This window comes from Chamaea fasciata, unplaced genomic scaffold, assembly GCF_029207755.1.
Source record: "Chamaea fasciata isolate MVZ Bird 193981 ecotype frontalis unplaced genomic scaffold, bChaFas1.0.hap1 SCAF_56, whole genome shotgun sequence".
NCBI lineage: Eukaryota > Metazoa > Chordata > Aves > Passeriformes > Sylviidae > Chamaea > Chamaea fasciata.
The window spans coordinates 559,408-586,006 of NW_027094141.1; the positions used below are offsets into that span (position 1 = coordinate 559,408).

Here is a 26,599-nt window from a genome sequence, read left to right on the forward strand (position 1 = left end):
CTTTGACGCGCTGTCGCCGCTTGGAGGGGTGCGAGGGCAGCTAAAACCTGAGTCTGAGCTGATACTGCTTGTTCTCTAAAAGCCTGAGCCTGCTGTTGTAACCCCTCACCTATCTTTTGCAGCGCTTCTACCACAAATACCTGAGTGCCGGAAGGCATGGCTGCCGCTTTATCTAACAAATCTTGGACATTCCAATTCCCAGGGGCTGAAGCTATGAGGGAACGAGTATTAGCATTCCCATTCTGCAAGATACATTGTTTAACTAGGGCATCTTGCATGTGCTCAGCAATGCCTGCTTTACTTAAAGCATCAATGATTTTGTCCACAAAGGGGCCAAGAGGCTCCTCTCTCCCCTGTTTTATCCCCATATAAAGAGGAACACCTCCTGGAGGTCTAATTTTCTCCATAGCTCTTTTAGCTACCGCCATGGCCTCTCTCAATTTATCAGGACCTAGGGTAGCTTGAGCCTCTACTCTATGAAGCAGTCCTTGACCCATAAGCTCGTCAACAGTAATGCCGAGTAAGGGGTCTCCTTGGGGACGAGGGAGTGCGGCACTTGCAGCCGCCTCTTCCCTCCATCGGGCTTCAAACAGTAACCTTTGATGTGGGGTATAAATTAAACGAGAAAGACCTCTAACATCTGCGGGCAACAGGAGATTCGTATTAAAAAGGAATTCTAACATTTGTTTAGCGGGTTCGCTTGTGACCCCATAGCTCGCTACGGTAGATCGTAGTTGTGACAAAAGTTTCCAGTCTAAATTAGTAACCTCCGCCCGTTGCCCTCCCTGCGGGTTATTGTGAAAGATAACTGGGAGGGCGAGGGGGGACGACATCTGCTCCTGAGCTGCCGCGGCCAGATCCGTATCTCCCTCCCGCCAGCCCTGATTTGCCAGTGCCGCCCATACCTCCCGTCTTTCTCGTGCCATAGCCTCCGCGAGGTCCGATAAGGCTCCGGGGAACGGCTCCGTGGCAACAGGACAGGGAGGGGCATTCCTAGCCTCTGCATTCATGGGGGTAGGGGGTGAAGGCATTAGTGGAGCAGAGGGCTGTGGCGAGGGCTGAACGGTGGGTGTACTGGCCGGCTCTACAGAGTCAGATGACGGGAGGTCAACGGTTGCAAAGACCGGAGGGTTTGGAGCGGAAGGGTCATCCCCATAAGCCCTATTCCTAGTGTGCATTTCACGAGCATTATCGACAGCTTTCTTCTCCGCCTGACACATAAGCAATTCATTATGCACAGTTCTCCACAACTTGCTCATCTTTTTCGCTGGCTTATCATCATCTAATACTAATTCCCAAAGCTTATCCCCATACCTGCGCCATTCGGCTAATTCATGAACAGTATGGGGGTTAGCAAAAGAGCCATAAGAGGTAGCATGGCTCAAAAGAGGGGGGAGCTCCTTATCTAAGTCAAGCCCCTTAAATCCCCGCTTTCTAAGAAAAGCGGTAAAGAGATCATACGCTGCTTGCCTTTCCATACTCACCGGTACCGTTGCAAACCTCCAGGCGTCGGCAGCGCGTAGCGGCAGGGCGCACCGATGTGACCACCCCGGGCGTAAATCCGCCGTCCAAAGGACCCGACCCCAATGCAGCTCTAAAGAGGGTAGGGGAGAAGCCCGTTCGGGCGCCAAATGTTGGGTTAACCGGAGCCGCAGGAGAAGAGCCTCATGCTATCATGGTCAGCAAATCTCGTTTATTTCAGGTAGCATACACACATTTATATCTTCTATAATCAGCTCATACATATTGCAAATGTTAAGCTCAGGATTGGTGCTCAGACTAAAAGTCAGCTACGCCTCTTTCTACATTCCTTTGTGGTTACATTGTTTGAGTAAGTTTTAGTTTAACCAGGCTTCTCCCTCTTATCTTTCAGCTACAATGTCTTGTTATCGGTCTTGTTATCGTATAGCAGCTGTGCTCAAGGAAATAGAAGCTTACTGCCTTGCTGGTTTACATGAGAGTTCCTGTGTGCTCAGCAAAACTCTCTCATGTCTGCGTGACCTTTTGCAGCTAGCCAGTTATCCATCACACTCTCCACAGAGTCACTTTGTGTTGACATGTGGGATGCTGAGATGCGATACAGCGCATCCTCTTCCCCTAGGCAAGTTTAATCTCATCTTCTCATAATCTCAAAATTCTGCTTGTCCCTGCCATGGCATCCCGGTTATCAAACCAGCTGTGCTAATTAAATGTGTCTTCCTCTCTGTCTTGTGTATTGCCACATCCCAGCATTCATTTCTGCCTTTGGCAGGACTGACCTGAGACAGCAAGTGCAGGAAGTGTCCAACTGAATGATCACCCTGAAGGCAAGGTCCAGGGGAAAAAGAAGGAGAGTAGGGGGAGACTACCACAAGTCTCCTTCCAGCTCCCCAGGTGGAAGGCAGAGGGTAACTGACTGAGTTCAAAGGCAAACACTGTCCTTATCTGAGGCAAGGGTTTCACCTGCAGACCTACTGTTTTCTCTGCCCATCTGTGTTTGCAGTTGCAGATGTTTCAGAGTGATTTTATACTGTTATTTGGGAATCTTTGATCCCATTTGAGTTCAGTAACACTTGATGGAATGTCCCTGACCTCAGACAGGTTCATGTGAAACCTGTTTTGCTCTTATCTGCCCAAGACTATGGAGGAATAGTCTGATATATGTGATACCCAGTTGTTTTTCTGGGTGTGAAGAGGGACAAGGTGAGGAACAAAAGTGGATTCAGATTCAAACGTGAAGACCAAGTTGGTCAAAGTTCAGTGTAACCTCTGAAAAGAGGTGCCAGACTTTGGAAATTCAAATCTGGATGCATTCCAACTTCAGTTGGAACAGGAGGAAAGGAATAGTTTTAACACAATTAGTTTGGTTCCATCGTCTTTCACCTACTCACTCATGGGGTTTTGTTTTTGTTTTTTTTTTTTTCAGGAGAAAGATCGGTGTGAACATGCATAGCATAATGTAAACAGTTGGATATTCATGTTTACCCACTGTATACCACAGCACAGCCCCAGGAAGAAAAGATGCTTTCATTCCCCATTTTCAGAGTTGGTTCTAAGCTCTCTTTCCTGAGGACAGCTCTTACAGGAACTGGGAAATGAGTGTCCTGATTTATCCCCTTGAGTCCCTCATACCTTAAAAGAAGCACCAAATTACATTTGAAGGTAGTTTAGCAGGTAGTAATGACAATTTGCTTGAACTTCTCACCGGTTCACTTTTCTGTATCACAAAAGATTACAGGGAACAACTTGAACTCTCTCAAAGTAACTTCAAGATGTTTCCCCACTTTGCAGTGAAGGTTTTAAGCCAAGCCTACACACTTCAAACTCAAGACCCGCTGGAGTCGGAACGCTGCGGGGATGAGGTAAGGTGGTGTCACCGGTGTGAGGAAAGAGAGAAGGTCCTTTTGCCGCCTGGAAGAGTCAGTGCTGTTTGCCCACTGAAATCCCTCATCCAGAGATCCTGCCAGGCGTAGGTCCCAGCTGGGTCCCCTCAGAGACCCGTGAGCCGAGGTGTAAGGGCTGCAGCGGCAGACTTGGCAGGGTCTGGCATGAGGGCCGAGGGCATCTGGAGCAGGCAAGGCAGGGAAGTTGGGCTGCGGGGGACGGGGAGTGATGGGGAGCACCTCGCACCTGTCTCGGGAAAAACACAAGCGGGGAAACGCGGTCACGAGTCGCAGTGTGTGTAAGTCCGTGAAAGTCCTCCAACCATTGCAGTTGGCCTTCCTATTGCAGTTAATATATTTGAAAAACTTTTTTTAATATCCTGTACAAAATTGCCAAATTAAGTTTGAATTGAGCTTTGGACTCCCAAACACTTTTCCTACATGCCTTAGCAATCCCCTTAAATACTCCTTGACCTGACCCTCCTTCCAAAGATGATACATCCTCTTTTTATTCCTAAGTTCCTTCAAAACCTCCTTGCCCATCCAGGCTGGACGTTTGCCTCGTCAGCTCATCTTTTGGCACACAGGGAAAGCCTGTTCCTCTGCCCTCAAGATCTCTGCTTTGAAGCACGCCCACCTTCCCTGGACTCCTTTGTTTTTAAGGGCTGCTTCCCTAGCAACTCCCTGAATAAGTCTTGTAAATAGGCCAAAGTCTGCTGATTGGAAGTCCAGTGTAAAAGTCTTCTTGATGTTCTTCCTGATTTCACCAAATATCGAGAACTCTATAATTTCATCATCACTGTGTCCCAAGGAGCCTCCAACCACCACATCTCCCACCAGCCCTTCTCTATTTGCAAACAACAGGTCGAACATAAGCCCTCCCCTGGTGGGGCTCACTCACCAGCTGCAACAAAAAGTTGTCCTCCATACACTCCAAAACCTTCCTGGACTGCCTCTTTCCTGCTGTATTAAGTTCCCAGCAGATATCTGGCAGCTTAAAGTCACCTACAAGAACAAGGGCTGGTGATCCTGAAACATTCTCCAGCTGCTTATAGATTAAGTTGTCCACCTCATCTTCCTGGCTGGGTGGATGATAACAGACTCCCAGCAGGTTCCCCCGGTACCCCGTCCTGTTTTCTTAGGGTACAACAGTAACAATGGAAACCTTACCAAGGGCACAACTCCCAAGTCCACAAGGAAAAGAACAGACAAGCTGTCAAGTTCTTCAAATATTTGTCCTGCTTTGCTGCAAGACTCCTACTGCACACACAGTGTGGAAAGCCAAGGGAAGCTGCAGTTGGTGGCACGTCTTGTGACAGAAGCTTCACCTCGTTCTCCAGGAAGTGTTCTTGGAAAGAGCAGACAGGAGTGTGGAGAAGATTCTGGGAAAACTGAAGGATCTTTTAAGAAATGAAATGGAACTGTAAAGAAGCAATCAAAGATGTCCTTGTCAAATGATTTTGATGCTCCCCTTTTCCATCTTGCACTACTTCTCCATCCCATGAACTACAAATGGATCTCACCTTTAAGATCCATGATTTGGCAAGTTTGAGATGCTGTAAAATACCATGAGCTACACACAATTTGCCTTCCCCTGTTTTTCTTGGAAAGCAATGCTGGAGACAAAAGTGCAGTGCTTGGGCCAGGTACGAATTCTGCATTCAGGGAACGTGCTCTGACAGTGTCTGACCCTCAGCAGGGACAATGCACAGCAGCAACCAAGGGGATTGCTCTGCCACAGTGCAGGAGTCAAGACTCTGTGTCTTGGCTCCTGTGGGCAAAGTTCCCGTGTCTGGACAGGCTCGGGGCTGCCCCCGGGGAGCGCGGGGCTCGGCGTGGGGCTGAGCGGGCAACGGACAAACGGACCTGGGGAAAAACGGCCCCGGGGCTTCAGTTGCTACAGCAGCAGCGGCAGCAGCGGCAGCAGCGGCAGCAGCGGCAGCAGCGGCAGCAGCGGCAGCAGAAAAAGCGACTTTTGTCGACTTCCTCCTGCCTTTCCTCTCCCTCTCGCGCAGGCCCGCACCCTCTCCCTTAGTCCCGCACCCTCTCCCGATCTCCCTGTCCCGGTGTCCCCGTCCTCTCGCAGTCTCCCTCTCCCCTGCAGGGCCGGGCCATGCCCCCGACCCGCCCCCGGCCCCGGGTGGGGCTGTCCCGTCCCCGACCCCGGCCTCGGGCCTCCCGCCGCGGTCTCGCCTCCGCCGGGCTCTGGCTGTCCTGGCGATGGCGGTGGCGGACGAGGATCAGTGCCTGGGGCTGCGGCGGCATCGCCGTCCTTTGCCTCCGCCTGTGCCGAGCCCGGCCCCGGCCCCGGCCCCGGCCCCGACCCCGGCCCCGGCCCCGGCCCCGGCCCCGGCCCCTCCCGGGCCCCGCGGAGGACACAGGTGGCGCGGCCGCTCCCGCAGCCTCCGCCGCGGCTTCCCCGGCCCGAGCTCCGCCGCTCGGCAGCGTGGCCGCCGGCCCCGAGCTGCCGCTGTCGCCTTGCCAGGAGCGAACGCCTGGGGATTCCCGGCCCGGGGCGGTTGAGGGGCGCTCGGGGGCCGTTGCTGGCCCCGGGCCGAGCACTGACAGCCACATCTCGCCGGCAGGGAAGGCGCAGCAGGGCCTCCAGGAGCAGTACCGGCTGGGTTCGCTGCTGGGGCGCGGCGGCTTCGGAAGAGTCTTCGCAGGGATGCGGCTCTCGGACGGCGCACCGGTGAGCGGCGGGGCTGGCGGCGGGCGCAGGAGGAGGAGGAGGAGGGCGGAGGAGGAAGAGCATGGGGCTGGGCAGCGTGGGCAGCGTGGGCAGCGAGCTCAGGCCGCTGCTCCCCTTGGCTTGCAGGTGGCCATCAAAAGGGTGCCACGGAACCGCGTCCGGCACTGGGGAGAGCTGGTGAGTGAGCGGGGGCCAGCGGGAGAAGCCGGGGCGTGCCGGGCGGGGACGAGCCGAGGCCCGGCAGGGTGGAAGCTGCCAGGACGCCTCGAGGGAGAGCGGGCGTGGGGCCAGCGGAGGGTGCAGAACATCCCGGGCTGGGTGAGGGCTTCCCCACCCCTGGCACGGCCTCAGCCCCACTGACGGCATCGTGGTCATCCCACAGCCCAACGGCACCAGCGCACCGCTGGAGATCGTGCTGCTGGACAGGGTCTCCACTGGCTTCCCTGGTGTCGTCCAGCTGCTGGACTGGCTTGAGCTCCCCAGTGAAATTGTGATGGTGCTGGAGCGCCCGCAGCGGTGTCAGGACCTCCAGCATTTCATTCGGGCACAGAGATTCCTATCCGAGGAGGTGGCGCGGGAGCTGTTCCGCCAGGTGCTGGAGGCCGTGCGGCACTGCACCAGCTGCGGGGTCCTGCACAGAGACATCAAACCAGAGAACATCCTGGTTGACCTGGCCACCAGGCAGGCCAAATTGATCGATTTTGGCTGTGGCACCTACCTTCAACACACGGCATACACGCAGTTTGCAGGTGAGCCCACGCAAGGATGTGCTCCCAGCTCCTGACATCTCATGGCCCAACATCTCACAGCCCAACCTGGGTGTGGCAGTGGGGATTCTCCCTTTTGCTGCCACTCATGGCACTGAGACTTCAGCTGAGTTGCTTTTGAACAGGGGTGGGTTGGGGCCCAGCTTCCAGCCCTGCTGGCAGCCTTTGCCAGCCACTCTGCCCAGGACTGGGGCTGGGGCAGCCAGCCCGACAGAAACACCCGTGGGTGGGGCTATCAGAGAGCGTGGAGTCAGAACCTGTGCACCAGCCAGTTTGGTGTGCAGGTGAGAAAGGGCTTGGACGGCTCCTCTGGCCTTCTTTGTCTTGTGTTCATAATGTTATTTGGGGCAATGCAGGCAGGGAGGAGGAAGGCATGGTTTTCCTCCTGCTCTGAGTGGGTTTTTTCTTGTTCTGGTCAGGCCTGTCCAGGGTTTCTGCCGCCCTTTTCCTACACCAGTGGTTTCTTTTCCAATGGCAATTTTTCACACGAGGCCCAGGTCCTGGTGGGAGGGCAGCGGGTCACACCATGTGCCACTGGGGCAGTCCCCACATGCCCAGGGATGCTGGGGCCAGGCTCTGGGAGCAGCAGCATCCCCCTGATGAACTCCATCTGTATTCCACAGGAACACCAGCATACAGCCCCCCGGAATGGACCGACTTTGGCTGGTACTATGGCGAGCCAGCTACCATCTGGTCCCTGGGCATGCTCCTGCACCAGATGGTCTGCGGGCAGCACCCTTTCAGGAGCGGCTGGAACATCAGCTGGGGCCAGCTCCCGCTGCCACAACGGCTCTCTCCAGGTGGATCCTCATCTCTGGGCACGGGGGGAATACCAGTGCTGGGAGACAGCAGTTGGCTCGTGAGCGTCCTGCTCTGGCAGCTGCTGAGGAGGTGGCACATGTCCTGCTCTCCTGCTCTCCTCCAAAACAGGGAATTGATGGGAAAGTTTAGGCCCAGCTCTGAGCACATCCAGCATGGCCTGGGCATGGGAATATGGGGCAAAGCAGCCAGGGGCCTTCTCCAACTGACTGGCAGTTTCTGGTTTCTCTTCCCAGAGTGCAAGGATCTCATCAGGTGCTGTTTAGCCGTGGATGACATGGAAAGGCCTTCATTAGAAGACCTTTTTGGTGATCCTTGGATGCAGGAGATTCATCTGGAGTAGAAGAAGGGAGAGAGCCAGAGGCTCATTTTGATGCAGGGCCCTGGTAAGTTCCAGCTGCACACATGCCTTGGCAATCAGAAGCAAAGAAAGCCAGACTTTTTGTGCTGCCTGTGTCACTGCACAGGGGTCATCAGGTGGGCACAGGCAGCCCTTGTGCTGGAGCTGAGTTGCCATGCGAGTTGTTTTGGCTTGTGCTGGTTCACTGACAGCTGGGGCCCTGGGCAGAACACTGACAGCCTGGTCTCACCCCCAGGGAAGGAGAAGGAGCCCCTGGAGAAGCTGGACCAGGTGGGGCTGCTGCTGCTGGAGACAGTGAGGACGACAACAAGGATGACAACCTCTTCCTGAACCTGGCCACCAGCAATTGAAGGTGATGAACTTCAATTCTGGCACCTTCTTCAAAGTCAGGCTCCACAGCCAATTTGCAGATGAGTTCGCACACAGGGGGATGCTCCCAGATTTGGGCATTGCACAGCCTGGCCAGGAACCAAAGGTTCCCCCCTTTCCTGGGGCTGATGCAACTGATTGTTCAGTGGGCTGCCAAGCTGCTTTTTGGCAGGGCTGGGGGCACGGGCTGGGGTGGTTCTGAAATGGGAGTCGGCTCCTGGCCCTGCCAACAGCCGCCACCCCCCACCATGCCCTGGGCTGGGGCTGGGGCAGCCAGCCCGACACAAACAAAGCCCCAAGGTGGGAGCAGAGGTGGGTCTCCAGAACCTGTGCTCGGCTGCTTTGCTTTGCCGGCAAGGAAGGACTTGGGCTGCTCCACTCCCTTTGTTTTCTTTGGGATCACCATTATTTTGGGGGGCAGTGTAGGGGGGGAAGAGTGAAAGCATGGGCTTCCCTCAGTGGTGGGTGGGTTTTTCCCTAGCATGCAGGGCATGGGGGCTTCCTCAACCTCTGACAGAGATAGGATCTTTTACCTTTTCCCTTTTCTCCCTTTCTTGTCTGTAATCTCTTTTTGTTAATTTGATGTTTGTTTTTCTAAAGGAAGCCTTCTAGGTGGTGTCCAGTCTTGACTGGGAAGTGCTTGGGACCAGCTGTGGAGTGGATGAAGGAGAAGGCTGAGGACGTGGTTTGGGAGCAGCTTTTCTTTGCGCGGCGGATGGCGTGAGGTGTGTCCCCGTCTTGTTGGCACGGGTGGGGTAAGAGCTTTTGGGAGATGGCAGCCAGCACAGGAGCATCCTGCTCTGGGCAGCTGCTGGGGAGGTGGATCTGGCCTGGCTGGCTGCAGGCTGGGCACGTGTCCTGCCCTCCTGCTCTGCCGCCAAAGGCAGCAATGATGGGCAGCTTTGGGCCCCGCTCTGAGCACGGCCAGCATGGCCTGGGCACCGCGGGCGGCTGGGACAAGGGCACAGGAGCCTTCAGCTGACGGGCGGTTTCTGGTTTCTGTCCTTGCAGCCGGGCTCTGCGGATGCTGAGGCTGCTCTGGGCTCTGCCCGGGCTCTGCTGGAGCTCAGCACCGGGCCGGGATCAGCCAAAGAAGAAACGGTGTGACCTGCAGCAGACTTGCCGTGAGCATTTCGGCAATGCAGCTCAAGTTTGCAGAGGATGCATCTCCAAGGGAAAACATGACACCCCCCAAAACAAACTTGTTCAATACCTTCTGAAATGAAATCAATCTGGGGTGACGCCAAATGACATTTTTCAGCTTGCTCAAGCTGTAGCTCAGCCCTTCTCTGAACAGTTCTGTCCCCCACCTGCATTTTCCTTCACAACTGCTCCCTATTTTCCCCCAGTGAGTGCCCAGCTGATTGCAGTCTCCATCACACTATTGCCATCCTTGGTGCCCGTCACCATGAGGAAGACCGAGCCCCAGGCTTAGGGACTCATCCTGTCACTGGCTGAGGGGCAGCAATGCCTCAGAGGTCTGGTGGCATTTTAGTGTCATTCAGAGCTGCTCTCTTGCCCTCAGCTCTCCTCACTGCTGAGTTCCCACTCCCTTTTCCTCATCCTTCCAGCAGGATGAGCTCTGTGAAGTCCCGTGAGCCACCCCACTCTTCCCGGCCCACCCACCCACCTCAGTTAGGCTGAAGCTGAAGCTTCTTTGTCTCCTCTGGCACACCAGTGCAGTCCCCTCTGCGGGGAGCCCAGAGCACAGCACACAGCAGTGCAGTCCGGGCTGGACCAGCTGCCCTCCACCCCTGGCTTGGCTGTTTGTGGCAGCCAAATGCTCCCTGTTTGCAGCTGTCCCTGCAGGATGGCCCCAGGGCAGAGCCCAGCCGGGCTCCCACTGCATCCCCTGGAGCAGACAGTGGTGCCAGAGCTGAGGTTCATGGGGAGCAGCCAGAGCTGTGGCTTGCAGTCAGTGTTTGCAAGTGTTGTGTTCTCATCTCCTGCAGCTCGTGGGGAAAACAACCTGTGTTGCCAGGCCAGCAGTGCCCCTCTGTGCAGGGACAAGGCTGAAGGGCTTTCCCATTCCAGAGGAGCCGGCACTGAGCCTTGGCAGGGCCTGGCAGGGCTGGAGCCAGGTCTCACCTGCTGTGCGGGACTCACTGCTCACCAACCGCCCCCACACGCCGCGCTCCGTCCTACAGGGACAGAAGGGTCTGTGTGTGCCAGGGGCTCTGGGATGTCTCTGTACCCATGGACAGAAGGGTCTGTGTGTGCCAGGGGCTCTGGGATGTCTCTGTACCCATGGACAGAAGGGTCTGTGTGTGCCAGGGGCTCTGGGATGTCTCTGTACCCATGGACAGAAGGGTCTGTGTGTGCCAGGGGCTCTGGGATGTCTCTGTACCCATGGACAGAAGGGTCTATCTATACAAGGGTTTCCATAACATCTTTGTTCCCTTGGGTATGGAATGAACACAGAGTGAAGGTGTCAGTCATGTTGCTTGTGCACTCCTTCCTTTCCATACAAGACACATCTATGCACACCCCAACATACAGATATTTTAAAAGGATAGGGATGGATAGAGATTTCCCACAGAGCTCTAACTTTGACATAACTCACTTGTAAGCCAGTGGCCAGGGGATTTTTTTCCCAGCTCTGTATGGGTCAGTGCCCAAGAGTTGAGGGGAGCAGAATTCAGAAGCAGTTTCAGGATTTCTAGGCAGGAAATGGAATTGACAACTATCAGTGTAACTCACCCTATTCATTGGGATGGGCTGCTGGTTCCTTAGGAATATGGCTGTTGTGCAGAGCAGGTGCTGCAGCCCTGAGGGCTCTTGGCCAGGCCAGGGGATCTGTCACTGCCAAGGGCAGCTCTCAGCCTGCCTGGAGATCCTCATGGACCGTGGGGTGAAGTTGGAGGTGGAAGGAGTGACCCCAGCAGGGCAGACTCCTCCTGCTGTGGAAAGGGTGCTGCATGGCCAGGACTGCTCTCAGCTTTGTCCTAAAGGAAAGGGAAAGGGCTGTCAGCTTTGTCTGTGTCACTGAGACTCCTGCACTGTCACCCTGGGCATCAGCAGATCTGTCTCAGATCTCCCTCAGAAAGTTCCTCCTCACCCTCCTCTACCTACAGACAGCAGCAGCAGCACCTTGGCTTGCAGCATCTCGTTGGTCTGAGCTGCCCTTAAGGCCCTGCTGCCAGGGAGATGCCCCTGGGCAGTGGCCTGGGCTGGGAGGGGTGTGCAGGGCAGAGCTCAGCCCCCAGGGCTGGGCTGGGCTCTGGGAGCACTGGCAGGGACAAGGCTTGGATAGAGAGAAACAGCTCCCAGTAGGCACAACTCCAGGTAGGAGAGAGCAAGACAAGCCCTGGATATCCCTTCCTATACAACAACACAGAAAAAAAGGGAGAGAAAAGTGTAGGGAAATTAATTTTGAAATTGCAGCTTACAGAAAGTCCACTTTATTTTTCAAGAAAGGTTTAAGTCCAATCACCCTGAAGTAGAGGGAGGTGTAATGAGCAAAGGGTACCTGTGCAGGACCAGCTGGTCTGATTGCACTGGGTCACAGGCTCTGTTTTCCCTCTGGGCTCCCCAGTGTTCAGGCTGAGAGCAATGCTGAAGATGTGGCAGTAACTAAGCAGCACAAAAATGAACTCAAAAATAAAACTTTACTGAATTTTCTGCAAAACAACAGAAATACTTTTGAGGGAATTCCTAATAAGACATAGGATTGAATCAAGGAAATCTGTCACAGCTTCTCAATGTCTTCTTTCAACAGTCCACCATGCCCAGAGTGAAGAAATGTCCAACAGCCGCTCCATCAGCCACTTCCTCCTGCTGGCACTGGCAGACACGCAGCAGCTGCAGCTCCTGCACTTCTGCCTCTTCCTGGGCATCTCCCTGGCTGCCCTCCTGGGCAATGGCCTCGTCATCAGCGCCGTAGCCTGCGGCCACCACCTGCACAGCCCCATGTTCTTCTTCCTGCTCAACCTGGCCCTCACCGACCTGGGCTCCATCCTCACCACTGTCCCCAAAGCCATCCCCTACTCCAAATAATGGGCGCCACAGCAGCGCTCCAAGAAGCCCCTGCCTGTGCGTCTGCTGAACAGAGTGTCTCTGCTCAGCTGGAAGAATCCCATTAAGAACAACCTCAGCTGCACTGCACTTCCTGCTGCAGTTTTGATTTGCATTTCTATTCTGTAGGGTCTTCACAGTGTTCTAAGTAAAGAGGTACCGCGAGGGATACACATGGCAGGTGAGCAGCCACTGCACCATCCGCCTCAAGCGGATCCCATCTCCGTTTTCATCGCCTCACAGTCACTGTGACTCCTGCCTGGACGAAACCACTTGTGATGCTTCTTGATGCTAAACCAAGCCCATCTGCACAGGAAATGCTTTTGGCCCTCTTCTGGAAAAAAAAGAAAAGTTTTTATTTCAAAACATTCAAACCCTTGAGTTTCTTCCTCTGTTCACCTATTTGAATTGCCTCGACATCAAAATACTGCCAGCCGACGTTCCCAAGTGGCTGGTCTATGTCGGTGTGCGCAGAGCAGAGGCGCCACGCCGTCTCCGTTTCCCGGGTGTCTGTTAATGTCCATTTCAACAGACGGCTGAGGGCTCGGCCTGCCCCAGCCGCCATCTTGTGCGTGGCTGCCTCTGCTCTCTGGCCGCCATCTTGGGCGTGGCTGCTCCAGCCCTGGCCGCCATGTTGTTCTTGGCTGCCTCAGCCCTGGCTGCCATCTTGTGCATCCACCTAGTCCAACTCTGAAGCAAACGTGTCGCTGTTTTGCCAGCAGTCAGCACCAGAGACGCCAACACCGGCGTAAGGAATAAGCGGCTTTTGCTGGAGTGCAAAGCAGCAAAGGAGTACCAAAGGATAAGCTAAGCAATGCACCTGATTGTTACAGCAGAAGACTGCCTGTAGGGATTAAGAAAGGTACATCGCCAGTTACCCATATGCTTTGTAATTCCTATGCAGCTCGCCCACCCACAGGCCAGGCCGCAGACTTTGCTGTTAGAGGCCCCAGATTTTATTCTGTTGAATAAACAAGCTGCCAAAACTTCTAGTGCAGGAACATCTGATTTCATCCTTCTCTCGGCCCGGGCTCAGAGAGGAACCAAGGCAGTCTGCTTTGACCATAGATCTTCAAACAAGACCACACAGATCTGATTCCGTGGCCTTGTCTGGCTTCTAAGTGTGGAAAGGTAAACACCTGTTGCACTACCAACCGGATTCATCTGTCATACCGGTAATGGTCATGCCTGTTTTGTTTATGAGCCAATACAAATACGATGTTTGGTTGGAAGGGTCGTCTGGAGGTGAGCTTTGGCTTAGGGCCTGTTGTTGAGTCCTTAGTACTTCACCAGAATTGTCCTTTTCCAGGCAGTGGTGCTGTCCCCTCGGCTGCAATGGCATCTTCAGCTGGTCCCACAGGGATTGCCAACACTCTGGTTGTGCTGAGCTCCTTGTGAGCGGAGTCGTCAGTCTCTTGGGTGAGCAGATTCTCTGTCACGGAGTCCAAACTTCCGCTCTGGGATGCACCAAGGTAACAAGAGGAAAGCGCTTCTGCAGTTCTGACATGGAAATTGTCCTGCTGGGTGGGCTTTGCTGTGAGTCTGAAACACAGCAGCTCTCTGGCCATATGGTGCTGCTGGCAGAGCTAGCTGCTGCCTACTCAAGGCTCAGGTAGGCACCTGAGCTGCCTCGCCGCACTGCAAAAACCATCTCAGTGCTCATGGCATGCCCAGATGCCTCATCTCAGTGGAAGTCCCACTGGCAGTGTCAGAGCAGTGGCTCCTCGGCATTGGTGCTGCCTGTGCTCTCTGCCCTGGCCCTGGCCCTGGCAGTGCTGGCCCCACTGCCATGCATGCACAGGGAATGGGAACTGCTGCCTGACGTTTTTCAGCTGCGCCACTGCTGCTGCTGAAGACACCTCGATGAATGGATTAGTGGGATTGTGGGCCATATGAGCCTGTGATAGCAAGGTCCTGGACATGAAGGCAGAGGTGCAGAGTGTCCTGCCAGTCCTATTTCAGCATATTTCTGGAAACCAGGGAATCTCTCTTGATCCTCTGAGGCACTGAGTTTGCAAAGTAATGGTTCCATTATTGCTGTTGTTGTTGCTGCTGCTGTTGTTATTGTTGTTTTCCCTTTGTGCTGCAACCCTATTTGATGCCAGCTGAGCCTCTCTCCAGATGGGCATCTCTGATCATTGCAGTGAAGCAATGCAGGCAGTTCAGGAGGGGGTGATGACCATTTCAGGATGACTCTCTCCAGTTCAAGCCCTGAGTGGGAGTCAGAATAAAAACTCTATCAAACCTCAACTCCATTGGAAGATTCCCTTCCTTGTCACCCTGTGCATAAAATCTACATTACCTTTCTGAATTGTCCATTGTTTATTCAAGATGGAAAATCCTGTTGATGGTGATTTTGGTATGGTTAGGAATTGGGGAATGGTCTCCTTCTAATGCCAACATGATTTCTGCTTTTCTATTTCCTTCATATATATTCCTAGCTCTGTAGACTACTGTTGTATAGTTATATAGTTCCTAGGTAACTTCAGTACTTTTCCTCCTCGGATAGGCAGAAAGACAAAACACGTTCCAAAGGCTCCTATCTTATCTTGCCTCCTCTGGGAGCCAAGGTTGAAACAGCAGTACTGATAGGCAGTACAGCTAGGAGCAAGAAAGAGGGGCTCCAGAGGAGGTGGGAGCAAAGCAGGGATATTTCCTCAATATTTGTGCTTCTAATTGGGAATTCTTGTCAATTACGCTAATGTTCCACACTTGTAAAACCACATTTGCCCTATGTGGGGCGGGTGTTTTTCCATATCTGCCCCTGGAGGCCTCCAGTTAAAGGCCAGATTTGACATTACCTGCTACAGTGATGTCGCAAAAGTGCGTTGTTTTATTTTTCAGTCATTAGGGTACCACTTCTTCCACACTGCGGTGCCTTTGGAATATGGCCCATCCGCCCCTGTTTGCACAGCTGTGGTACTTCTACATGAGGCAGAAAATGCATTTCCAGCCAAAAGGCCAGAAGGAGTGGGGCAGCCAGAGCATTCTGTGCAGTTACAGGCCTGCAGCTGTGACTCGAGAGGGTTTTGGTTGCTGCCTGGTGTGGCAGGTGCGTCTCCTCTGTGACTGCCTCTCCTCCTGGCTGCCCATGGATAGCAGGTACAGGGTTCTGCAAGGGGAATGGAACAGGTTGGTGATGTCTGCTGGCAAGAGAGTGCAGTGGAAAATGTTGGGAAATGTTTGACCATAACAAACTGTGAATTCCTTAAGCTTTACCAGACAGTTGTTAGTCCTGTATTCCCTCCTAGCAGTGCAAGTGTTTATCTTAGGTGGGAGAATAAAGAGAGTGGGCCTGCTGAAAAGATAGCTTCAATATATTTAAAGGGGAGAAATTTGTTTTCAGAGGCTCTTGACCATCAAAGGAGAATTCGAGGCATGAAATCTTTCCCAAATAACCACCAGAGACTTTTAAAGCGACCTCTATTCTGATGCAATTAATTTTGTGGCAGTGATTTAATATATGAAACCATGTGCAGGGGGTTGGGGTGATGCCTCTGAGGGCCATCCTGCTGCCGTGTCTGTCACAGCCGTTCTGAAGGACATTTCTTGGTATCTTGAATCTCAACTGCTGCCCTGGACAACGGAAGTAGTCCTTTGGCCTTTTGGCCAGCAGTCATCCAAACTGATTCCTGCTGGCCTCTTCCTACTCTCCTTGTTTCTTGAGGTGTTTTAACAGTGGAACATTGTGTCCAAGACAGAGGATGGAAACAAGCTGTCTGTAGCCCTTGTAAATCTCTTCTTTCCCTTTGCTCACAGCTGATGACTCTTGGCTAACAGGGACGAGCTGTAGTCTCTGACTGCTTTCTTCTGTTTGACTCGAGGTGGAAGTGTTGACATCTGGCCAGGCAGCCTGCAAATGCTTCCAGCAAATAACTGGCAAGAAGGAGCCCCAAGGTCAGCATGAGGCACAGGAACTGTCTCCACCAGAAGTGCTGCCGGTTGAGCATGACCTGAACGTGGTGGAGGACAAGAGCACTCCGTGGGAGGAGGTAGAACATTTGAACAAGGAACTGCAAGAGTGTCTGCAGCCCTTGGAGGGGGAAAAGAGCCCTTGGGAGGAGGTGGAATGGTCCTTGTGGCAGTCCTCCTTTAGAAGATCCTTGAAAATGGAACATAAATCTGACCATGAACTGCAGTAACACCAGCCTTTGGCTTTGGCCCATCCAGTCAAAGGGAAGTGGACGTGCAAAAAATCCATTTGAAGAGCCCTGCGTGTGGCATGCTGACAGCATCTTCCTAAGGGCTGGCATTTGGAACGGCATCTCAGGGTCATCTCTGCCAGCCACCTTTCTGAACCAAACTAATTTCTTCTCCCAGATCTACACAGGCTCTTGCACCAAACCAGCTGCAGCAGGAGCATTGTGTCAAGGAGCCTTTGCTCCCCAAGCTGAGACGGTGATCCCGGGCAGTCGGTTCATCTCCTGCGCTGACACAGCTGCTGCTCAGCAACAGCAGATCGAGGAGGACTCCCTGGAGCTACTGAGTATGTCTTGTGTATTTGTTGTCCGGAGGATAGCGTATTGTGTGCACGTGGCAGCGTAGGTGGACCAAATATTCCTCCTCGGTTTGATATCACAGGGACATTTAGGATTCCCCAGAGGAACTTCTGGAGAAAATCAGTCTCTTCTGGCCATTTCTGCTTCAGAGCTGTCTGTCTGGTTGTTTTGTTGTTGTCACCCAGCTGACCACAAAGTGTTCAGAGCCCCAGCAAGGGGGCTGCATTTTTAGGTATCTCCTGGAAGCTGGGATCTCTGCTTGAAAGTCAGCATCTGGAATTTTGTTTTCCTCAGGGACAATTGTGAGCATGGAAAATCCCATGACAAAATACATCAAAGTCCAAAACATCGGCAGCGGGTGAGTCCAACCACAAAACCATGGGCCAGGTGTTTTCCTGGTAGAATATCTATCAAGTCTGAAGTCAGGCAAGCTGCAAAAATGTTCAGACACTGAGGCTAGACTGTCCCATCTCTCAGTACCAGTCAGAATTTGTAAGCGTGGCCAGAAGGCATTGTCAAATTGTCAAATGGTCACACTGCCAAGGTCTTGCCTGGAGCAAGGAAAATGGCCTGGTAGATCTCCTGCTCTCTCAAGTGTGGGACAGCAGTGTGTTAATTTCCTCTGCATTTTTGTATAGCTATAATCAGCTGGCCACATTTACAGAGGGAGAAGAATCTTGCTTGCCTGAAAGAGAAACCTACCCCCTATCATAGCTTTCTTTCCAAGAGTTTGCTGAAGGAAATACTCCATGGTCAGGATTAGAACTGCATAATTTAGAGACTGAAACCCGAGAAGAAAGAAGAAACTCTCCTTCTGAGCTGAGGCAGTAATCCTCAATGCTTCAGGCCCAGTGGCCATGCACTTGAGAGCAAAATGCCTCATCTGCCTTCTGACAGAGCCCTTCTGCATCCTGCAGGTTTTAGGCATTTCCAGCAGAGATCTCCAGTCTGGGCTGGCTTGCACTCCAAGATCTAAACGCTTTCTCCTTTCTTTGTGGCTCTTTTGTTTCTTGGACTTTTGGAGAGGTTTGTAAAGCACTCAACACTGCCACAGAAGGAGAGATAAATGCCAACAGCCCCCACAGACTCTGCTGCTCTCAGGGGCTTTCCTCTCTGGTGTCAGCTGTGGCTGCAGCTTTGGGTAGAGCTGTGTTGAAAAGACACAAGAAGCACAGACTTGTGGCAGCCTGCAAATTGCATTTGGGACAGTCTTTGTCCTTCTCAGGTGCCAGAAGGAAGGCAAGGAGGGTAGTGGTTCCTTTCACAGAAGGACTCGCTCGCTTGCTGAATTGCTAAAACAAAGGTGGTGCCTCCTCGAGCATCTCCCTGCTCTTTCGGGCTACAGCTTGAATCCTGAATTTTCATTTCTGGCTGCCAGCAAATACATCTGAATGATATTTGTGGGAGCTCAGTACCTCTGAACGACAGAACCGATAGGATTTCTGCAGAAGCCGTTTCATATTTACATTACACTATGTTTATAGATTGTAAGGCCACTGTTCACACCTTCATGCCTTTCTTGATTGGTTCGTCTGCTTTGTTGGCTCAGCACACGTCCCTTAGGCAATTTGATTGGCTATAATTCCGAGCCTTCATGGCCTCTAGCTCATTCTTCTTGTCCTGGTATTCAATTTCCCAGGCTCCTCTTCTTTTTAGACCAGTTTGTGTCTCTGTGGCCTTGATATATTCCCAAAGAGCTGCTACTTGCAACTAATATCTCTAGGTGGTAGTTGGGCTTGAGTACTTTGTATTCCAAGTTATGCAGATACATTGCTGCAGATACATTGCTACAGTTAGTGGTAGCTCCTCAGCCACCTGCAGTGCTGATGGCTCTCTCTTCTGCTGGAGAAGAGGCCAAAGAGGAGCAAAATGAGCAAAGTTCCCACAACCCTACAGCTGTGGTGACAGCAGAGTCAGATTTTCCTGAAGATAGTAAATGCCAATTCTGGAGGGTGCTGTCTTTAGTGCAAGGCAGAGGTGCAAGTTTCTGCCCAGCCAGCACTTGCTGCTGCTGGCTAAAGATCCTGAGTGCTGCAATCCTGCCAGGACCTAGCATTTGCCCCAGCCAGTGACAGCTGGGAAATGGTCTTTGATCTGCCATGTTGAGGCACCAAAGGGCTGGTGCTCCAGGTGAGCATCTGGCTCAGTGAAGCTCTATGTCTTGGCTTCTGCAGCACTCTAGCCCAAGGGTGCATGGGCTCCTTCTGGAGGTCACAAGGTTTTGTTTGTGTTTTTTTTCCCATTGGGGACCTGTGTTTGGCTGGTGGAAGTGTTCTGCATTTTTCTTGAGTCCTTCTTCACTTCCACAGAGACATCAGGCTTTTGATAAGTCCCAGCTATTCCTTCTGTCCTCCATAACCAAAGCTGTGCCATACCACAGGTGGTGCCTTCAAAGTGACTCCAGTTCCAGCCTAGACCTCTCCTCTTCCAGACGACTCCTTCCCCAACACGCCCAGCAACACCAACCCCAGCTCAACACCCTGCCAAGACCCGCAGCTGTCCCCATCCCTCCGCAGAGCTTTCCCACCCCCTGGTTCCCTGCACGTGCCGTGGCATGGCACTCAGGAGGATGTGCTCCAAGGCCTTCCCCGGCAGCAAGCTCAGGCTGCCAGGCCTACGGTTCCTGGATCATCCTTCCCACCCACCCTTCCCGTGCTCGGCTGTTCCATTTGCGCTCATCTCGGACTTGTCCGCTTAAGCAGGACTGCTGGTAAAGGATGGAGAGCAGCCTGGCAAGCTCCTTCTCCAGCTCCCTCTTTACTCTCGAGGCAGGTAGAACATGCCACAGGAAAGCAAGCAGTGCCAAAAGACTTGGGCCAGCATCAGGCACATTTAGGAACCAAACAAGGCCTTTGTTTGATGTAAGGAAGCACAGGCAATTCACAGAAGTGAAGAGTACTTAGCACAGATATCCAGAAGTACTTAGCACCAGTTCACATAAGAAAAACCTAGAAGCCTAACTTGACAAGAAAGTGACTTGACAAAAAGCTTTAGACATAGCCTTGGGGAAGACCTAAGGGCGGCTACAGAATCAGCCCTGTGCAGGGAAGGGGTGAGGAAGATGAGCTGCTTTGGTGCGCTGAGACTCCTCCTGGCCAGCAGGTGGATATTAGCTTCAAGTCTAGGATTCTGACGCAATGTGTTTCTTTCTAAGCCCCTGCCTATGGAATCACCTCAGCAGTCTAAAGACGGAAGGTATTTTTGATAGAATTCCTACAGAAAGCCACTGCAATTTGGACGTGGCAAAGAAGCCTTGTGGTGGGGTGCAGAGCCATAACCTCCTGCCAATCAAAGAGCTTTTGGTGGACAATGCATTTGTCTGCTGATTTCTTTGAATTCTAGAGACCTCTCAGGACTGCTCGATCCTGAGGGAACGCCCTTGGCCTTGACCTGTAGGCACCCGCACCGGCTTCAAATCAGCTCCCTCAGCTTCCAGGACCTCTCTTGGCCGGCATCCTGATGGGGATACGGGACTGCTGCGATGCACTGCTGGGACCCGGCAGGACAGGACCGGCTGTCTCGTGTCCATGTAGCAGCACCCCCTGACACAGCCTGGGTCATCCTGAAAGCGGACAACGCTCACGTGTCTGCGGAGAGGGGCAATGTCCTGGGTTGAAGTCTATTCTATCACTATCTTCATGAACTGTTGAAACCAGGTGAGGCAGTGCTCCCTGCCTCCTCCACTCTGGCTTATCTTCTGTTAATGGGCCCATCAGCACCTTTGCTGCGCAGCTCACAGATGACCCCCTCCTGGACTACCTGCTGTTAATGGGCCCATCAGGCCTTATCACATGACTCACTATCCCATTGTGAGATGCTCCGCCCAGAGGGAGGAACCAAGCATTCCAGCCTGGATATAAGCTGAGACCCTGATGGTTTGTGGTCCCCACTCCAGTATCTGGCACTTGGACATCCCTCAGTACCACAGCAGAGAGAGCTGCCTTGTCCCAGAGAGTTGTTGGCAATCAAGGGTTTAGGAAAATTCCACAGGCTTTGGGGATCAGCTACAGGGCACATCCAAAACTTGTCCTGACCAGCAAATAGTGTAAATGCTTTTTATACATTATGATATTGTTTTTATCCTTCTTTCTCTCTGTTTTCTTATGCCTGTTCCTCATAAAACCACTTTGATCTCTGAATCCTTTCCGTTCCTCTGTTCTTTTCTCAGACATCCCATGGGAAATCTTGCACAGGCTCCAAATGCCCTTTGTGGATGCTTATCATGTGTCTCAGAACCCCCCCATGCTCAACTGGCAAGGTCATGCAGGAAAGCTCTGCCATAGACTCCCTTGGTGAGTCTTTCAGGAAGAAGTGTCAGAACTTTCCTTGAAGTAATTTTTTTTTTTTTTTTAATTAGAATGGCCCAAAAATATCCTCTACTGCACTGTCCCTGCTATGGGAAGGCACAGCTACCACTGGACCAGGGTGCAGGATGCTAATATCTCCTGACTTTGAACATCTTTGGGATGGGACATCCACTCCCACTGACAACCTGTTTTTCTGTCTTGTCAACCTACCATAAAATATTTTGTCCTTATATCAAATCTAAATTTATCCTTGTCCATTTTAAAGGCATTCCCCTTCCTCTGCCACTAAAGGCCTAAAAATAAACAGAGTCTTTCTTGGGTTATGTATGATCACAATGTTTTAATCTGAAAAGACCTTGGAGGACACAAAAGACACCCAAGATGAAATTTGGAGGCCTTAAGCACATGACTCATATAGAGAATGAGGGCCCAGGGCTCAGTGGTGTGAAAACTGAGAATAGAAAAAGAGTAGCCTGGCAGGAATTGAAAGGTGGTTTCAAAAATATTAGAGCTCTTCTTCAGAGCAGAAAATAGCTTCAAAAATAAAGAATGATACCAAGGGCAGCAGTGGAGGACCAGACTGGACACAGAGGGAGAGGAATTTCTGTCCCAGGGCAGGGCTGTGCTGCAACATGTCCCCCAGAAAGAGTCTGGAGCAGCCCAAGGCTCTGTGTGGCCAGGCAGAGGCAGGCAGGACGCAGAGCTGTCAGCAAAGGAAGGGCCCAGCCAGGTGGGGCAGCCGGGGGATGACGACAGCCTGCAGGGACAGAGGCGCAGGGCACGGACACCGTAGCACAGCCTGGGCTGCACAGGGCACAGGGATGGGCAGCAGCTGCAAGGCCCTGACAGAGCCAACTCCTGCAGCACTTTGGCCATGGCTGCTGGGCCTGGGCCTGAGCCATGAGGAGGAGACAAGTGACCCTTGCAGGCCTGGGGCCTCATTGCCTCCTTGTCCCTGCTCAGCAGCCTGGCAGGGGCCGCCCCATGCTGCTGCCCTTGGCATTGCACATCCCCACATCCCAGTGGGCCGGGAAGAGCCCTGAGCACTGAGGGAGGGACAGGATGTGCCTTGGCAGGGGCTGGGGCTCAGGCCTTGGCCCTTTGCATTCCTGAAACACATGCAGGTTTGCTCAGCATCACAGACACCTTTGCCTTGTTTGTCCCCACCTGTCATCAGTGCCTACACTATTCTGCTCTAACTGGAACCTGGGGACATTTTCTCAGTCATGTCTGTCAGTGGGACCCATTAAAACTTCAAGAAACTTTGGAGTTTCAATCTGATTAGGAGTTCTCAGGAAGTTTTTTAAACACTCCCTTGGGGACTGAGTCTGATGTAAACAACACCAAAGCCCCAAGAGGGTCATTAAAATCCTGGTGCTGTGTCTGGGCTGCTGAGCTGAGCCGGGCTCCTGAAACAGAGGCACCTCCTGGCAACCAAGAAGAGCTTTAAAAAGACATTTCTCCTCAGGAGCAGCTTCACTCCCAGCCCAACAGGGCTGAGGGCACTGCCTGCAGGTACCTGAGAGCTGTGAAGCAGACAGAGGCTTAAACACCTGGAAGGAAAATTCTGAGTTTCTTTGTGAAGAAATGTTCACCACTTCAGACACAGTCAGTCTCTGGCTGCAGGGATCTCCTAAAGCTGACCCAGGACAGGACTGACAGCACTGTAAGGATGGCTCTGCTGCCCTTTCTGCTTTGGGGGAGGATGTGCTCCAGAGCGGGGCTGCCCTGGGCACCGTCAGAGGGACAGGACAGGACGGCTCCTGCTGCCAGGGACGGCTGCAGGGGCTGAAGCTGGGGCTGCAGCCAGGGGTGCCCAGGGCTGTCGTGCAGAGCAGGTGCTGCAGCCCTGAGGGCTCTTGGCCAGGCCGGGGGATCTGTCACCTGCCAGGGGCAGCTCTCAGCCTGCCTGGCAGCTCCCATGGATGCTGGAGGGGAGCTGTGGGTGCAGTGAGTGACTCCTGCCAGGGTAGGTCCTGCTGCTGTGGAGAGGGTGCTGTGTGTGCCAGGGCTGCTCAGAGCTCCAGCTCATGCCCAGGTAATTTCTGAGGGGACTTTTCATGAGCTCATTCAGGGAAGGAGTTTCCTGCTTTTCTTTCTGCTTTCCTGAATTTGTGCTCCCATTTTTCCCTGACTCAACTTGGCAGCAATGGAAACTTATCTGTGCAGGGCAGAGCAAGGGCTGAGGCTCTTAAAGCATCAGGATGAGGATTCCTGGGAACCTCAGCAAGTGCCTCCACTTCCCCAGCCTCCAGATCCATCCAGCATCACTTTTCCATGGTGCCCAGGCCTGGGGGAGCTGCTCTTTAATCCTGCAGCCCCGAGCAGCTGCAGGGCAGAGCTGGCCCAGGGCTGGGCTGGGCTCTGGCAGCTCTGGCAGGGAAGGAGCCCGGGGCACCAGGAACAGCTCGGGCTGGGACAGCTCCAGCAGCAGAGCCGTGGGCAGGGAGGGAGGGAGGCAGTGCTGAGGGAAGCCCTGCTGCAGGGGCCATGTGGCACCTGCCGGCCCTGCCCTGCAGGGCACACACTGCCCTGAGCAGCACAGCTCTTGTGTCCCCTCCCAGCCAGCACAGCCCTCAGCCCGGGGGCTCGGGGCCCCCAGTCCCCTCCTGGGCCGGCAGAGCAGCCCCAGAGATGCAGGGCATCTCTCCTGCCATGTGCCCATTCCCTGCTGACCAGGGCCTGAGGGCCACTGTCCTGCACTGCTGCTGCCTGGGAGGGGCTGTGCAGGGCTGGGCAGGGAAAGGCTTTTCCTCAGGGCCCGGCTCTCTCTCTCCTTGCCTTGCCCAGGTGCTGCTGGCATTGCTGACGGGCTCTCTGGGAATTGCAGTTCCAGCTGCAGGCTCAGGCCCAGCCCTTGGGCTCCTCCTGTGCAGGCTGAGCACAGCAATGGGGTGTCCCAGCTCCCTCTGCCCCGGGGAGCTCTGGGCAGGGCAGGCTGGGAATGAGCTGAATCTCCCTGATTTAGGGAAAGGCAGGGGTCACTTTGTGTGTCAGGGATCCCTCTGCTCTCAGCAGTGTCTCCTGGCTTTCTAGGATAGCACAGGATTGGAGCTCAAAAACTGCAAGTCCAGGGCAGCTGGGAAGAGGTCACAGGGACAGAGCAGCTCCCCTCAGTGTGCACTAAGGCTCAGACAATCCTCCTACCTCACTGGACTCTGTTCTCCCCTGGTGCAGCAGAATGTCTCATTCTGCCACCAGCAATCCCCATTCCTTCAGCCCGGCAGCTTCCGATCCTTACGAGGAGATTCTTCGTCCAAGTTCAACCACCAGGACTCGCACCTGCCCTCACTGTTCCCCTGCACTGACTGGGGGTCAGGGCTGACTCCCAGGTGTCCTGCAGGTCAAGGTCAAGGCGAGGTGTTTAGTGGTAGGGAATGGTCTGTGAGAGAGGGCTTTAACTTTTCAGTGAGTAATCCCCCCTCAAATGTCATTGTCTTTCCTCGTTCTGTAGGTTGGCATGTCCATACACAGCAAATGTCCAACAGCAGCTCCATCAGCCACTTCCTCCTGCTGGCATTGGCAGACACGCGGCAGCTGCAGCTCCTGCACTTCTGCCTCTTCCTGGGCATCTCCCTGGCTGCCCTCCTGGGCAACGGCCTCGTCATCAGCGCCGTAGCCTGCGGCCACCACCTGCACAGCCCCATGTTCTTCTTCCTGCTCAACCTGGCCCTCACCGACCTGGGCTCCATCCTCACCACTGTCCCCAAAGCCATGCACAATTCCCTCTGGGACACCAGGACCATCTCCTATGAAGGGTGTGCTGAACAGGTGTTTTTCTTTCTCTTCTTTATGGGAGCAGAGTTTTCCCTCCTGACCATCATGTGCTACGACCGCTACGTGTCCATCTGCAAACCCCTGCACTACGGGACCCTCCTGGGCAGCAGAGCTTGTGCCCACATGACAGCAGCTGCCTGGGCCAGTGGCTTTCTCTACGCTCTGCTGCACACGGCCAATACATTTTCCCTGTCCCTGTGCCATGGCAATGCCGTGGGTCAGTTCTTCTGTGAAATCCCACACATCCTCAAGCTCTCCTGCTCACACTCCAAACTCAGGGAACTTGGACTTCTTGCTGTTAGTGTCTGTTTAGCTTCTGGTTGTTTCGTGTTCATGGTTTTCTCCTATGTGCAGATCTTCAGGGCTGTGCTGAGGATCCCCTCTGAGCGGGGTCGGCACAAAGCCTTTTCCACCTGCCTCCCTCACCTGGCTGTGGTCTCTCTCTTCCTCAGCACAGGCACATTTGCCAATCTGAAGCCCCCCTCCATCTCCTCCCCATCCCTGGATCTGGCATTGTCAGTTCTGTACTCGGTGGTGCCTCCAGCCCTGAACCCCCTCATCTACAGCCTGAGGAACCAGGAGCTCAAGGCTGCAGTGTGGACACTGATCACTGGACGATTTCAGAAACACTAAACTGCTGGCCAGTTTCTGCAATCATTTTTAATAAAAGTCATCTTTGTTAGTACTTGTTGCTTTGCTTGTTTTTTTTTTTTTTTTTTTTAACTGTGTTTTAATTTTCAGTGATGTTCACAAAGCAAGGCCATTGTTTGTGCCCTGACTTGTTTTGTTTGTCTCCGGATTTTCTGTGGTCAAAGACTGTGTCAGTGAGGAGCTGTGCTCTCAGTGGCTCTTAATGAACTAAAGAGTCTCCCAGCAAAGTATTCAGTGGAGATCCCCTTGTTGTTCACTTCTCTGCAGCTGCAGCAGCAATGTCTGTGTGCTAACTGGGGACAGATCAGTGATGGCACAGCAGCTCTGCCCCAGCTGGCCGCACCATTCCTGATCCAGGCCAGGAGCCATTGGCCTTCTTGGCCACCTGGGCACACTGCTGCCTCATGTCCAGCCTGCTGTCCAGCAGTCCCCTCAGGTCCCTTTCTGCCTGGCCACTGTCCAGCCGCTCTGTCCCCAGCCTGTAGCACTGCAGGGGTTGTTGTGGCCCAAGTGCAGGACCCGGCCCTTGGTCTTGTTAAACCTCCCATTGTGGGATTTGGGCCCTGGATCCAGCCTGTCCAGGGCCCTGTGCAGAGCCCTCCTACCCTCCAGCAGATCCACACTCACACCCAGCTTGGTGTCAGCTGCAAATTTGCTGATGGTGGACTCAATCCCCTCATCCAGACCATCAATGCAGATATTGAAATCCACGCTGGCTGGGTCTGATCCCTCGGCCATCCTGTGGGTGCCGTGTGATGGCACTCAAGGTGATCTGTTCCATAACCTTGCTGGGCACCGAGGTCAGGCTGACAGGCCTGGAGTTCCCCAGATCCTCCTGCCAGCCCTTCTTGGGGATGGGCTCGCATTGGCACCTCCAGTCCTCTGGGACCTCCCTGGGGAGCCAGGACTGGTGAGAAATGATGGAGAGCAGCTTGGGGAGCTCATCCACCAGCTCCCTCATCCCCCTTGGAGGGGTCCTGT

General features: G+C 53.6%; 1 protein-coding gene across 1 annotated transcript; it reads left to right on the forward strand.

The window, feature by feature from the left end:
• The first annotated feature begins 12,075 nt into the window (after positions 1-12,075).
• On the forward strand, positions 12,076-25,600 carry LOC136304178 (olfactory receptor 14A16-like). Its single transcript, XM_066207808.1, has 3 exons — positions 12,076-12,103; positions 24,546-24,550; positions 24,665-25,600. The coding sequence occupies exon 3, from the start codon at positions 24,668-24,670 to the stop codon at positions 25,598-25,600; it is 933 nt and encodes a 310-aa protein (XP_066063905.1). The 5' UTR covers positions 12,076-12,103; positions 24,546-24,550; positions 24,665-24,667.
• The last annotated feature ends 999 nt before the right edge of the window (positions 25,601-26,599 follow it).